This window comes from Danio aesculapii, chromosome 18 (assembly GCF_903798145.1).
Source record: "Danio aesculapii chromosome 18, fDanAes4.1, whole genome shotgun sequence".
Classification (NCBI taxonomy): Eukaryota; Metazoa; Chordata; class Actinopteri; order Cypriniformes; family Danionidae; genus Danio; species Danio aesculapii.
The window spans coordinates 33,428,307-33,443,131 of record NC_079452.1 but is presented as its reverse complement, the minus strand read 5'-3'; the positions used below and the strand labels follow the sequence as shown (position 1 = coordinate 33,443,131).

The window sequence follows — 14,825 nt, the reverse complement described above, 5'->3', positions numbered from 1 at the left end:
AAACAGCTCTGGGATTAAATCTCTGTTTTAAGGTTTCAGGACAGAAGTGTGGACAACTACTTTTTATATCCACTGTAAAACAAATTTATAAAAACATTACTATTCCAATCAAATAGCATTGTCAAAATGTACACTATTTCCATTAACATGGATGCGGCTAGAAGGCATGAATGAAAGTTAACAAGAATTTTTTATTAAATGATCCATTACACTGTGTTTTACTAACATCTACCCCTCACAGCAAGAAGGACGTTGGTTTGAGTCAGTTGGCATTTCTGTGTGGAGTTTGCATGTTCTCTCCTTGTTGGCGTGGGTTTCCTTTGGGTGCTCCGGTTTCCCCCACAGTCCGAAGACATGCGCTATAGGTGAATTAAATAGACGAAATTGGCTGTAGTGTATGTATGTGTATGGGTGTTTCCCAGTACTCGGTTGCGGCTGAAAGGCATCTGCTGTGTAAAACATGCTGAATAAGTTGGCGGTTCATTCCGCTGTGACTACCCCTGATGAATAAAGGGACTAAGCTGAAGGAAAATGGATGAATATTTCAAACATTAGCCTACATAAAAAAGTAACCTAATACATATTTAATACTGTTAACAGACGGACTTTTATGACACTTGTGTCTTTATGCTTTAAGAATAGTAAAACGCTCACAGAACTTCGAGAAACACCACACGTACATTGTCACGTTAAGAGAAATATTCTGCAGATCGATGGTACAGGCGCCTTGAGGACGTGGCAGTTCTAAACCAATGACATAATCACGTTTGGACTGAAGTGGACCAATCGCGAAGCGGCTCAGACGACGTCTGCATGGGCGGTTCAATGTGTAATATTGAATCTGATTGGACTGTTAAGAGAGGTCCGAGCTTTATCTTCAATTTGATTGGTCAGTAGAGCGGCCCTTCCAGGGGAAACGTCTAAAAACTAGTAGTTTGACATCCGGAGTTACTGAGATCAGCCGGGCGGCGTGAAACACTGCACGTTTTCGTGGGTAAAGTTGAATTAAACCATAAAGAAGTTAAAAAAATTATGCTCTATTAAGCATCGCTGTTTTAAGTTTGTGCCATTTTAGTATTACGTGCAATTGCCCGAGGCTTAATGAGGGGAATTGAAGTGATGTTTGCATGTTACAGTATATTAGTATGTTTAAAAAGACATATTTGGTAACGTTAACATATTAAAACAACTTATAAGGGTGTGCTTTTGCTATGTATTGTAGAAAAAGCATGGAACTGTTATAAGACTGTCAGGTACACTATATATTCATATTCGTAACGTTAATCCTGTTGGAAAAGTTACAAAAAATACTTATTTTGCTTAATATTTATGTATTTATACAAAAATCATTGCTTTTTATTACATTTATGTTTCTGTCTGTACATGTACATTTATATACATATTTTAAGACAAATTGGTAAATTATTGATAATATTTTATTTTCGTTGTTTTTTTTTTTTATTGAAATTATATTTTTTGCTGTTGATAAAATTAGATTGTTTAAGTTTTTGTGTTGCCATAATGTAGGGATTGTTTCTTGCTATAGTTGCACTTTATAACTAATACCTTGGACTTGTACATGTGTAATGACAATAAAGTAAAATCTAATCTAATATAAACAAACTTTTTTCCAAGATATGTATACAATAAGTAAGTAAACAGAACAAATATACAAATAACTTTGTGCACTTACGAGTAGTTCACCCCAAAACTGAAAATTCAGTTTCACACCTGTTTGAGTTTCTTTCTTCTGTTGAATGGTGACTTGCATAGTATTTGTTTGTTCCTGCAAACGTATTCTTTCCCCAACATTCTTCATAATATCTTCTTTTGTGTTCAACAGAAGAAAGGTATTAATAAAGTTTTGAACAACTTGAGGTCGAGTATACAGTAGGCATGGGACGATAACCGTTTTCAAGGCTTTAAAACCACCACAATTTTCTGTTATACCATTCCTAAAGTATGTGTAATTTTTTATTATTTACTTTTTATTTATTGTTTAGGTCAACAGTGTCTCTAGCAGAAAAGATATCCAAAGATGCAGTTTTAAATTGTAAAGAAATATGTGTTTTTGAAACTAATGAAGACAGCAGAAGTCAAAGATTCATTTGAATTATTCAGCCTGACATGTTTGCTGCTCCATAATGCATAAAGTGTTTCTCAAAATAAAATAAATTTTGTTCAAAGAGGAAAAAGTTTTAGTTGTTTACCCAGACAATTAAAGGGAATATATTTTAGAGCAGTAATCACAATGCTGTGAAACCGTGATTTTTTTATCCAAGGTTATCATGGAAATTAAAGAAGCCCATTGTCAATATAGATTTAGGACATCAGAAGAAAGGAGCAACTCATCCCAATGTATACAGACAACAATATCTGGATATTAGAAACCAATATTCACAGCACTCACCAATATTTACAGATGTTTCAAAGGTGGAAAATGGCGTAGCAGCAGCAATGGTAACTGGGCAGCAAAGTTATGGAGTCAGTCTGCCTAAAGAATGCTCCATATTCACAGCTGAAGCTTTTAGCATAGGAGTATATAGAAAATGTCCAACAAAAGAAATCTATTATTTTAACAGACTCCAAATCATGCCTCCAAGTGATGGAATCTACAAAAAATGATCATCCTTTAATTGATAATATTATAACCAAAGTTCACCATGTACAAAATCAATTTTATCACATCATTTTTTGCTGGATTCCAGGATATGTCGGGCTTTCAGGAAATGAGTGAGCTGATGCAGCTGCTAATGATGCTTTGAAGCAAGTGGTGGACAAATGGCAAATTCCTCCATCAGAGATGAGATCTTTTATCAACGTTTCCATTTTAAATAAGTGGCAAGAGGAGTGGGATGCATTGGAAAATAATACATTACATGGAATACAACCTGACATCTCAAAAAGAATTTAAGACATTTTAAGACTGGATTTGATCAAGTGATTTTTACCAGATGTCGTATTGGACATACAAGATTAACTTACACCTTTTTAATTAAAGATGAAGACCCCACTCAGTGTTTGTGCTGCATAACTCCCCTTACTGTAAAACACATTTTACTGGACTGTCCTGCTTTTAATGCTTCCAGAAGCCTTTTTTTTATGAAATGAACTCTCTTAAGGACATTTTTAGCAAAGTGACACCAGAAAACATCTTAGAATTCTTATCATGTATTAACACTAAACATCTTATTTAACTTGTGTATTCATTTGTTTGTTGTTCTTAATTGTTTATTCATTATTGAAATGTTCTTGCAGTGAAAATAGCCTTGGTTGCTGACATGGCAATAAATAAACACATTACATCCAAGGTTATCATACTGTCAAAATCTTATACCGGCCAATGCCTAATATACAGTGATGAAATATCCCTTTAAGAGCTTATGGTTTATAGAATGAGCATGATGTACTGTTATTTTTTTGGTTGTAATATTGTGTACATTGACAATCTTTCTGTATTTTCTGATTCAGTTTTTTATCGATCAAGTGTTTGAGAAGATGGAGCAGTGGCCGCTCTTGTTTGTCGTCGCCCTCTGCATTCTTCAGTCCTCCAGTAAACCGATGGAGAAGAAAGACCGCGTTCATCACGACGCTCCTCTTAGTAACAAAGATCACGATGATGAGGAGAACTTCGACTATGACCACGAGGCTTTTCTGGGACAGGAGGAGGCCAAGACTTTTGACCAGCTCACGCCAGAGGAGAGCAAAGAGAGGCTTGGGTAAAAACACATGCACAACATTTCCATGTCATCTTAGATTTCTTTATACACTGTTTGTCGTGTCAAGAATGACCAGCCTTCACTAAACCTGTAAAATAAAGCAGCGTCATTTAATTTCAATACTCAAATCTATTATACATGGAAAAAGAATCTCATCATTCATCACAAACTCTGTAAATGTATTATTATATAAGTAAAAGTATGGTGGCTCAGTGGTTCGCAGTCACCTCACAGGAAGAAGGTCACTGTTTCGAGTCCCTAAATTGGCTGTAGTGTATGAGTGTATGTGTGAATGAGAGTGTATTAGATTAGATTTCAACTTTATTGTCATTACACATGTACAAGTACAAGGCAACGAAATGCAGTAATGGGTAGTAGTAATGCAGTATGGGTGTTTCCCAGTACTGGGTTGCAGCTAGAAGGGCATCTGCTGTGTAAAACATAAGCTGGAATAGTTGGTGGTTCACTCCGCTGTGGTGACCACTGAAATGGTGACCACTGAAATGGTGACCAAGCTGAAGTATTAAAGGTAAACTTTATATTCCTTATGTTACAGCATAGGTCTAAAACATTTTTAGCAAGAGCGTATGCATAAATGTTAAAGCTGTGTGTGCGTGTGCGTGTGTTTTGGAAGGTGGCTGTGTGGATGTGGGGTAAAAATGGTATATAAAGTGGTTATAGTAGGTCAAAATTGACCTGTATTTATGTATTTAGCTCTTGCACCCTAAATCTGCTGTGTAAAACATAAGCTGGAATAGTTGGTGGTTCATTCCACTGTGGTGACCACTGAAATGAAGACTAAGCTAAAGTATTAAAGGTAAACTTTATATTACTTTTGTTACCTGCATAGGTCTAAAACATTTTTAGCAAGAGCGCATGCATAAATGTTAAAGGTGTGTGTGTGTATTTTGGAAGGTGTCTGTGTGTTTAGAGTGTGCATCTGTTTGCCAGTAGTTTTTGTGGGGTAGAAATGGTATATAAAGTGGTTATAGTAGGTCAAAAGTGACCTGTAATACAACTGTTATACCCTAAATACCTGTAGTCTTCATGAAAATGGAAAATGAAGAAAAAAAAATTCTAATGTTGGCGTGTTTTTTGAAAAAGTCATCAAACTTCAATATTAATACCTTCCATTTCTTAGTTGCATGCTTTAAGTGTTTTTTTTTTTTTTTTTGACGTTCTTTTTAATCTCTCTGACGTTGAGCCTTTTTATTCTTTTTTTGCTCTTTGGTTAGTGAAAAAATGTGTTAATGTTCGTACGATGTGATTTGTAGATATATTAAAATATATAAATAGTACATATATTTAAAAACTTCAATATAAAAAAAACAACACCATTTATGTTTTATTATCTGCTGTTAAAATAGTGCACATCATTATTTAACCCATAAACCAAAAGGAGCCCAGCAGGCACACAACATCATAAGACATTAATATTGGGTTAGATTTAGGTCGTGATGTCAGGTGACCAAAAATCCAATTTCTAGCCAGCGCCTAAGCACGATGTTATTTTGACGTCCAATAATGACGACAAATTAAGTTGATTTTTGGTTGTGTTGGAAAGTGACCAAAATCCCACGTCAAGCTAACATCTTAAACCTATGTCATATTGACGTCAAATACTGACATTTATTCATCAGGTATGGCGATCAAAATCCAACGTCTGATAGACTTCATAGTGGTAACGTCCACACAACGTCAAGTTGTAAAATCATTAGACGTTGATTTTTTAAGTTGGACATTGACGTCAGCCTGTCGTTGGGTTTTGATGTCAACTCTATTTTCATTTCTAAGCAAAAATGCAACATTGCCGCGACATTGTGGTACAACGTCAGTCTGACGTTTTGTTGACATCCTGTGCCTGCTGGAAGGGTTAAGAAGAAGGCTTGCAGATCGTTAATTTTCTCTTTCTGTTTACACAGTAAGATTGTAGAAAAGATCGATGAGGATCACGATGGTTTTGTGACTGCCGATGAGATGAAGCGGTGGATCAAACACGCTCAGAGGCGCTGGATTTATGAGGATGTGGACCGACAATGGCAGGCCCACGATCTCAACTCGGACTCTTACGTCTCCTGGGAGGAATACAAGAACGCTACATATGGTTACATACTTGGTGCGTATAGAGTAAAGCTTTTGTTCATGTTGCGCATACATCTAATGTGCGTTTTCAGTCCTTTTGGACTGTTCATTTATACTCCTTTTTGATAAATCAGTGGTGACACTATGGCTCAGTAGTTAGCACTGTTGCCTCACAGCAAGAAGGTTGCTGGTTTGAGTCCCAGCTGGGTCAGTCTGTGTGGAGTTTGCATGTTCTCACAGTGTTGGTGTAGGTTTCCTCCGGGTGCTCCGGTTTCCCCCACAGTCCAAAGACATGCGCTATAGGTGAATTGGGTAAGCTAAATTGTCCAAAGTGTATTTTACTCTGTCAAACATATGCTGGATAAGTTGGCGGTTCATTCTGCTGTGGTGACCCAAGATTAATATAGAGACTAAGCCGAAAATAAATAAATGAATGAATGAATTTAAGTGAAGTAAAAAAAAGTGACATGATCGACACCTATTTAACTTAAAGCAATTTTAAAATCTGTAACTAGAAACAAAATGTAGTAACTATAAAAATAATAAACTAAAAATAATAATAGTAATAAACTGGCAAAAATACACAACAAAATGACTAAAATATAAGGCAAGACTGAATAAATGAATGACTGATAAGCATTTATTATGAATGGCTATTAATCCATCCTGATTTGATGTGTGTTTAGATGAAGCAGATCCTGAGGACGGTTTTAACTACAGACAGATGATGACCAGAGATGAGCGCCGTTTCAAGATGGCCGACCTAGATGGTGACCTGAGGGCCAATAAGGAAGAGTTCACAGCGTTTCTTCACCCAGAGGAGTTTGACTATATGAAGGATATCGTAGTACTGGTATGTCTAGACCATTGATGTTAACTTCTGTCATTTAGTCCACATGAACCGGAAGCTGCAGCCATTTCATATTGTGATGCAATTGACTGAGAAATGGGATATTATGGCCAATCCCAATTCTATTTTTGTACCCCTACACCTTCCCCTTGGCCCTTAAAAAGTGTGAAGGGGAAGGGCTTCAAAATGTACCCCTAAGAATTGGGACAGCACTACAGTACCCGCACAGGTCATCATATGTCATCGCGATCTCTTGCTTCATATGAGATCAGACGATCGAGACTGCTGTAGTTATTCCAGTTGTGTTATTATTTGGTATTTATCTTCAGGAAATCACTGAAGGCATATATTATGTTATCATAACCATCTAATGTGGCAATAAGATCATAACTGTACTGTGCATTTACACAGTGGCCATATTCATCTATGTAAACGCATCAAAAACAGTACTAACATTATAGCAGACACTGTAAAATACCCATTCCCTGCCACTAGACATTACTGACTGGGTATTCGAGTGTCATCGAGTGTCAGAACATTGTGGGACTGCTGTACAGGAGTTATTATTATGGATTATAGATCGTGAAATTTAGCGGTTTTAGTTTTAGCGTGTTTTTTTTTTTGTTTGTTTTTTTTTATTATTAAAGCATGACGGTAAAACAGGAACGCGGTTATGAATATATTAAAACATGTGTTTGTTTGTTGTAAAAATTTGTAATAATGACAAAAAATACTAATTTGTGGATCTCCTTATTTCCGGGTTTAGCTGTGGCTGGTATATTTGAGGAAATTTTCTTACCCCTTGGATTCAAGTGTGATCCTGAAAAGTCTTCGTTCGAAGGGGTATCTACCCCTTGCATTTAGCCCTATGCCTTCAAGCAACACCCCTACCCCTTCGTGGGAATGTGCAAAATGAGGGGTAAGGGGAAGGGCTAAGGGGTAGAATTGGGATTGGGCCTAAATGAGAAAACAATGGCTTGAGAAAACAATGGCTTGTTTTTTTTCTACTGCGGGCTGATTGGATGTAGTAAAGTAGGCATTTCATTCAGAAAAATCGCAGACACCCAACAGACACCACCTCCTCACCATTTCTGTTTGTTGTCAAACCTGACAGTTAAAGGGGCGTGATTAAGTATGATAGCCATGCCCAATACCTCCGACAGATATAATCTGAGAATATAAAAGAAAACAAACAGGAAGTGCATTTCCAGTTTTCAATTAAAGATGACAATGGTGAACAATTTTTTTCTTCTTAATGACATGCACAGATGAATTGTTCAATACAAACTACCAATGTGAGCTAACTAAATCAAAACGGACAGTTTTGAGTTCATATGTACTTTAATAATTTCAAACTTTGGATTTTCATGTGTAAAAAGACACTCAGACACACAAAAAACCCAATAAAGGTAGTATTTTATACTGCTTTTGCACTATTTTAATATTTTGTAGGTCATATTTTATGATTTAATATAATGTAAGCAATGCATTATTAAAGATATCAGCATTCTGCTATATTTTCTTTGTGTCCTGCTATACATGTTAATTTTATTTGTAAGATGTTTTTGTCTGTGTTTTGATCTACAGGAGACCATGGAGGACATTGATAAGAATGGAGATGGTTTGATCGATTTGAATGAATATATTGGTAAGTTGTTGTTTTGTGCGTGTGTATTTGAGCTGTTGTTTTGACCTCATTGTTTTGGTCAGTCGAATTGGGAATATTCAACATTATTGGTGTTTTTGATGTGCTTATTTGATCACTTTGAAGAGAGTACTCTAACATTGAAGAATAATCTTGTGAAATGCACTGTACATATAAATCAGGGTTTCTGCAGGTCTTAAATTCTTAAGGAGGACCTATTCTGCCTTTTTATGAGGTGTAAAATAAAACTCTTATGTCCCTAGAGTGTGTGTGTGTGTGTGTGTGTGTGTGTGTGTGTGAGTTTCAGCTCAAAATACTCCACAAACAATGTTTTCTAACTCTTCAAAACTGACCTTTTTAGGCTTTTATCCTAAATCGTGCCATTTTGGGGACTGTCGCTTTAAATTCAAATGAGATTGTGCCCTTTGTAAAAGAGGGCAGAGCTCCAAATGCCTACCTGTTGGCATGAGCAAATTCAAAAACTAGACTAACATCCAATGCTAATGAGGGAAAGATATGATCACTAGAGTTTTTGAAGAGTGTCATTATCAAGCATGATTGAAAACAAATAAGATGTATACATTTTTACCATTTAGAAGCTGTCTATATTCACTGTTTAACTGTTTAAACGCCCCTAATAAAAGTGAATTTTGAATAATGGGTCTCGTTTAAAGTCAATGAAGCCCTTAAAAACATCAGAGCAGCAAGTTTTGAAATCATGTGAGCATGGCATTCATTTTTGTGAGGACATGTTTTTTCATGCTTTGTTGGATTAAAGCACAAGCATAATTTCTGCAGAGATCATCATCATTGGTGCTGCCTTTATTTACCATGTTCAAGAATGAGCTGTATTACTGTATTCTTTCAGGATGTCAATCAGCGATGTGATTTAACCCTATAATTACAGATTTTCTTATGTCTGTGGGATCCACTGTCTTATAATACTATAATAATATTTGCATTTTGTACAAGATGGAATTGAGTTTAAAAAAGTACAGCTTATTTTCTTATACAGCTAATAATATTACTTGGAAAATATCACATTCATGGGCTAAAGCTGAGCCAAGTTGTGAACATTTTGTGAAAGAGATTAAACACTATGGTACCACACTGTGTATTAAAAGAGAGGATAAAAAAACCTATGAAGCATTATGTTAGTTTCTTTTGGCTAATTAAATGTTTTTTGTTAATTATGATTTTATATATTTATTTTTATGCCTGGCAGTTGTTTATACATTGATTGTATACTGTTAATATACTTTCTCACTTTTTATTCAGTTTAATTTTTTCAAACTTGTTGTGAGATGTATATGTCTGTACTTAATTCACAATAATAATAATAATAATAATAATAATAATAATAATAATAATAATAATAATAATAATAATAATAATAATAAACAATGGTAATGATAATATGTAGGCCTATATGCAAATGAGGACTTTCGTATTTGAATTCCGCAATGGACGTGTTTTTGGCGCCATCTAGCGGCGGTGTGAGGAGATTTATTTTCTGCACTCAGATGAATTATAGTATTCAACACTGAAAATACTTGATGCAAAATTAATTTAAAAGTCATTTGTTTTGTTTTTTCTATTATAAGTTTTGTTATTAATATAATTCACTTGTTCTCAACATAATCTAGATATCACAATATCGTAGTTATTTTTTCCTGTTTTTTTGTTTTTGTTTTTATGATGTAATTTTTTTTCCTCTAGAGTTAAACGGTTAAGTTTTACCATTTTTGAACCTGACAGGAGGACTTTTAGCTTAGCTTAGCATAAATCATTGAATCAGATTGGACCATTAGCATTTTACTTGAAATGTAAAAAAAAAAGATCCAGAAATTGGCTGAATGGATTAAAAAATAGTAAAACTCAACTGTTTAACTCTAGAGGAGCTGTAATAGGAGCCTATTTCCAAAAGTGGAAAACAGAACTGGAAAGAGAACATAGTAGGGTTGCACATACATACATACATACACACACACACACACACACACACACACACACACACACACACACACACACACACACACACACACACACACACACACACACACATACTCTACAGCCAATTTAGTTCATCCAATTCACCTATAGCGCATGTGTTTGGACTGTGGGGGAAACCGGAGGACCCGGAGGAAACTCGCACAAACATGGGGAGAACATGCAAACTCCCCACAGAAATGCTAACCGACTCAGCCGAGGCTCGAACCAGCGACCTTATTGTTGTGAGGTGACAGTGCTAACCACTGAGCCACCATGACACCATCGTGATTATTATTTTATTTTTTATTCTCTTGTAAAAGTATTGACTCATCTGCCTTTGCTGTTGTGTGTATTTCAGGCGACATGTACAGTCAGAATGGAGACTCGTCTGAACCGGAGTGGGTGAAAACCGAAAGAGAGCAGTTTACAGAATTCAGGGATAAGAACAAAGACGGCCGTATGGATAAAGATGAGACCCGTGATTGGATCTTACCTGCTGATTACGACCACGCAGAGGCTGAGGCCAAGCACCTGCTGTATGAGTCTGATGCAGACAAGGTAAAAGCATGGCATCTCTCTCTGTGATCTTGCATTTGAATTTGTCCTTTTAAAAAAACAACCATATTTTACACATTGACTAACCTGATGTGAAATTAGGTTTGCTCGTCACTTTCAAATGCTTTTAAAAGTGCATCCAAAATAAAGAGTACATCTCCCTGCCTCAATAAGTCAATTTAAACATAAGAAATCTGACATTTAAAAATAATTATTGAATAAAATCAGCCACAATTCAACTGAAACCATTTTGTATTTGATTAGCAACTTTTTATTAATGAGACAGTGTAAAGATGTGGTGTTTTGTGAGTAACAACACTGTAAAACATTTAATGACGAAAGTCAAGACAACTGTTTTTATGTTGCTTTAACTTCTATTAATCAGGTTTCAACTACATCTACCTTATACAAAGTTTAGCTTAATCATTGAGTCGGTTTGATTGTAAGTTGAGATGACTAGAAAAGTTAATTTGATTCTTCAAAAATTGAAGGCAGCATGAAAAACATGTTGTTGCTGTGTAATTATTCCTTTTTATTAATTATTAATGTTAAAATATGTCATTCCTTATTAAGGGGTACATTTCAAGCATTTCCATTAATTTTCATTACACTGGAACGACATACAAAAAAAATTATTGGTTATTAATGTGAAATACTGCAAAATGGAAGGCACAGTGGCTCAATAGTTAGCAAGAAGGTCGCTGGTTTGAGTTCCGGCTGGTTCTGTTGGCATTTCTGTGTGGCGTTTGCATGTTCCCCCTGTGTTTGTGTGGGTTTCCTCCTCACAGTCCAAAGTCATGCGCTATAGGTGAATTTAATAAACTAAGTTGGCCTTGGTGTGTAAGTGTGTATGGGTGTTTCCCAGTACTGGGTTGCAGCTTGAAAGTCATCCGCTGTGTAAAACAAATGTTGGAATTGTTGGCAGTTCATTCCGCTGTGGTGACCCCTGATAAATAAGGGACTAAGCTGAAGGAAAATGAGTGAATATTATTAAAATATGAATAAGAATGTGAAAAACAAATATGAATGAGAAACTGAAATATCGTCGTAACAGAGCTGACCAAACTAATATTGGTTTATTCCTAAATATCCTACACCATGAACTACATCAAATCTCAATAAGTCACTTTAGCACATTTTTCACTATCAAAAGTTCTCTGAGCCACAATCAAGGTCCCATGATGCTCTTCAAAAGCGAAACTAAACAGAAAACACCCTTAAATGAATGATAAAGGCTGCTGTTATTTAACAGATATTATTTAGCAGTGTCTTTATTTATTTATTTGGGATAAAATTAAGTTATTAGCCCTCCTGAATTATTAGCGGCGCAAATATTTTCCCCCAATTTCTGTTTAACAAAAAACATTTTTTTCAGCATATTTCGACATTTCTAATAACAGATTTCTCTTATCTTTATTTTCTTTTATCTTTTTTTTAAATTTATCTTTTAATATTTGACTAGATATTTTTCAAAATACTAGTATTCGGGTTAAAGTGACATTTTAAAGGGTTAACTAGGCAAGTAAGGGTAATAAGGCAAGTCATTGTATAACGATGGTTTGTTTTGTAGACAATCAAAAAAAAAAAATTTGCTTCACCTCCTAGGGCTTGAGTGTCCACATACGTGGACGGCACATTTGAGCTTTTGTGGCTATTTAAAATACATTGTTTGTCTGTAACAAAATATAAAACATACAGTGTCATCCTGCATCTGTTTTTCAGCATATGGAATGTCCCAAACACTATTTTTAACTATCCAAAATGGGAAAAAATGTTGTTTTTACTCTCTGATAGTCAAAGCATGTTAAAAAAAAAAAATATGTGTGTTATTAATGCAGAAAAAAATGCAGGAAAAAGTGTTTTATGGAAATTCAGACCACGAGTCCACATATATGGACATCATTTTACTCTAAAAGTACATCACATCAAAATGACATACTTGGGTTTTATTCTAATTAGGTTCCAATAAGCCCAAATAGCAAAGAGAAATAAAAACTAGCTTGGGCCTTATGAGGTTATGGGGGCTTATAATATTGACCTTAAAATGGTTTTAAAGAATTCAAAACTGTTTTCATTCTAGCTGAAATAAAACAAATAAGACTTTCACCAGAAGAAACAATATTGTAGGAAATACTGTGAAACATTCCTTGCTCTGTTAATCATCATTTGGGAAATATTTGAAAATATTCACAGGAGTACTAATCATTGTGACTTCAGTATCTATCAGACATACAGCTGATGGGATTAGAAAGGCATTATATGGTGCAAATCTGCTGAATCATTACTTCACAGCCTATTAATATGATTTTTATCTTGACAACTGCTCCAATATCTAATTTTGTCTTTCATTTTCATGATAGGACGGCCGTCTCACAAAGCAGGAAATTGTGGATGAGTATGACTTATTTGTTGGGAGCCAAGCCACAGATTTCGGAGATGCTCTGGTCCGACATGATGAGTTTTAACTTTGGGAACTTTGCACTTGAAAAAAATGCAAAATGGACAATAATTTATTTTATCATTTCAAGCATACCACAATGAAACTTTACTGTGTTTGCAAAACATGTCTGTTCTTCAAATCCAGCTTGAATTGTTTTATATATATAAATATCCAGCTCATCGTCTTGGATTCTGATGCGATTTCAAATGCACTGATGAAATAGTATTCAGGTCAGCTTGTGAAGCTTTCGGAGAGGTTTGTCTAATGGTTTATAATGCGCTAAAACGCCCCTGTGCAATGCAGCATAATGGCATATGTGTAAACCGACCCAGCGAAGAGCAATAACATTAGCTATAAGTGGAGATCTTGGGCATAATATGAACTAAGCGATGTCCTTATGTACACTACTTGTCTATAATAATATCAACCACTACATGTACAGTTCATGTTTTTCTGCATTTACCATAGTGAAAACCACATATAGTATTAGACCTTAGTTAGAAAGTTGTAGATTTGGTTCACCGGGATCAGACTGTCATGGCCTGATCTATTATCAGCCTCGTTTTCTTTTAATACTGAAGTCATTAAAAGGGGTAGTTCACACAAAAATGAACATTGTCATTATTTACTCACCTGTTTGAGTTTCTTTTCCTCTGTTGAACACAAATGAAGATATTTTGAAGAATGTTGGAAAGCAGTAACCATTGACTTCCATTAGTTTTTTCTTTATGGATGACAATGGTTACAGGTTCACATGGTTTTAAGCTTTCTTCCAAATAACATCTTTGGTGTTCAACAGAAGAAAGAAACACGTTAACTACTTAAGAATGAGATAAGAAATGTTGAGTAAATTAGTTTTTTTTTTTTTTTTTTTTTGGGGGGGGGGGAACTATCCCTTTAAATTTAAGGACCAATCAGCCTCAAAGGACCGCTGAACATAATTTCATCCACTGATACATTTATGAATTGTTTTTACTTTCAATAATAGACTGAAGCAACAAACTAAAGGTATTCTTCCCTCAAGTGCCTTTTCAGTCTACCTTTTATCCTTTAAATGGCTTCGAAGCCATTATATGAACACTTTTTCTTCCCCTTTCCGCAGTTTGTACATGACTGAGGCTCTCTTAAAGGGATAGCTCACCCCAAAATAAACATCGTCATCATTTACTCGACCTAAATTTATTCCAAACCAGTTTTATTGAAGATTTACTGAAGAATGTCGGAAACCGGCAACCATTTATTTCCATAGTATGGTCTATATTCATTTCCAAGTCAATGGTTACCGGTTTTCAACATTTTTCAAAATATCTTCTTTTGTGTTCAACAGAGCAAAAACACTCAAACTGGTTTGGAATAAGTAAATGATGACTGAATTGTAATTTTTGGGGGAACTGTCCCTTTAACATTAGTGTGTGTGTGTGTGTGTGTGTGTGTGTGTGTGTGTGTGTGTGTGTGTGTGTGTGTGTGTGTGTGTGTGTGTGTGTATAAATGTCTATAATTGAATGTGAATTCCTTTCAGAATGCTGTGGTCAGGTATTGTAA

The 14,825-nt window shown here is 35.3% G+C and overlaps 1 protein-coding gene across 3 annotated transcripts; it reads left to right on the top strand.

Annotated features, from left to right (window-relative positions):
- Nucleotides 1-892: 892 nt before the first annotated feature.
- Nucleotides 893-14,023, top strand: calub (calumenin b). 3 transcript variants are annotated; one of them, XM_056477805.1, is made up of 7 exons: nt 893-994; nt 3,472-3,719; nt 5,642-5,835; nt 6,488-6,654; nt 8,239-8,299; nt 10,647-10,846; nt 13,204-14,022. In XM_056477805.1, exons 2-7 carry the CDS (start codon nt 3,499-3,501, stop codon nt 13,306-13,308), a joined length of 948 nt encoding a protein of 315 aa, XP_056333780.1. In that variant the 5' UTR covers nt 893-994; nt 3,472-3,498; the 3' UTR covers nt 13,309-14,022. The 3 variants fall into 3 exon arrangements, with proteins under 3 accessions (XP_056333780.1, XP_056333781.1, XP_056333783.1); XM_056477806.1 differs by having other exon boundaries at nt 931-990; nt 13,204-14,023; XM_056477808.1 differs by having other exon boundaries at nt 943-994; nt 3,488-3,719; nt 13,204-14,023.
- Nucleotides 14,024-14,825: the final 802 nt, after the last annotated feature.

What these genes read in the sequence shown, in the direction of transcription:
- calub (XM_056477806.1), top strand. Translation starts at nt 3,499, where the DNA reads ATGGAGCAGTGGCCGCTCTTGTTTGTCGTCGCCCTCTGCATTCTTCAG. An exon ending in GAGAGCAAAGAGAGGCTTGG is followed by an intron (nt 3,720 to 5,641) that starts GTAAAAACACAT and finishes CTGTTTACACAG; the next exon opens with TAAGATTGTAGAAAAGATCG. An exon ending in TGAAGGATATCGTAGTACTG is followed by an intron (nt 6,655 to 8,238) that starts GTATGTCTAGAC and finishes TTTGATCTACAG; the next exon opens with GAGACCATGGAGGACATTGA.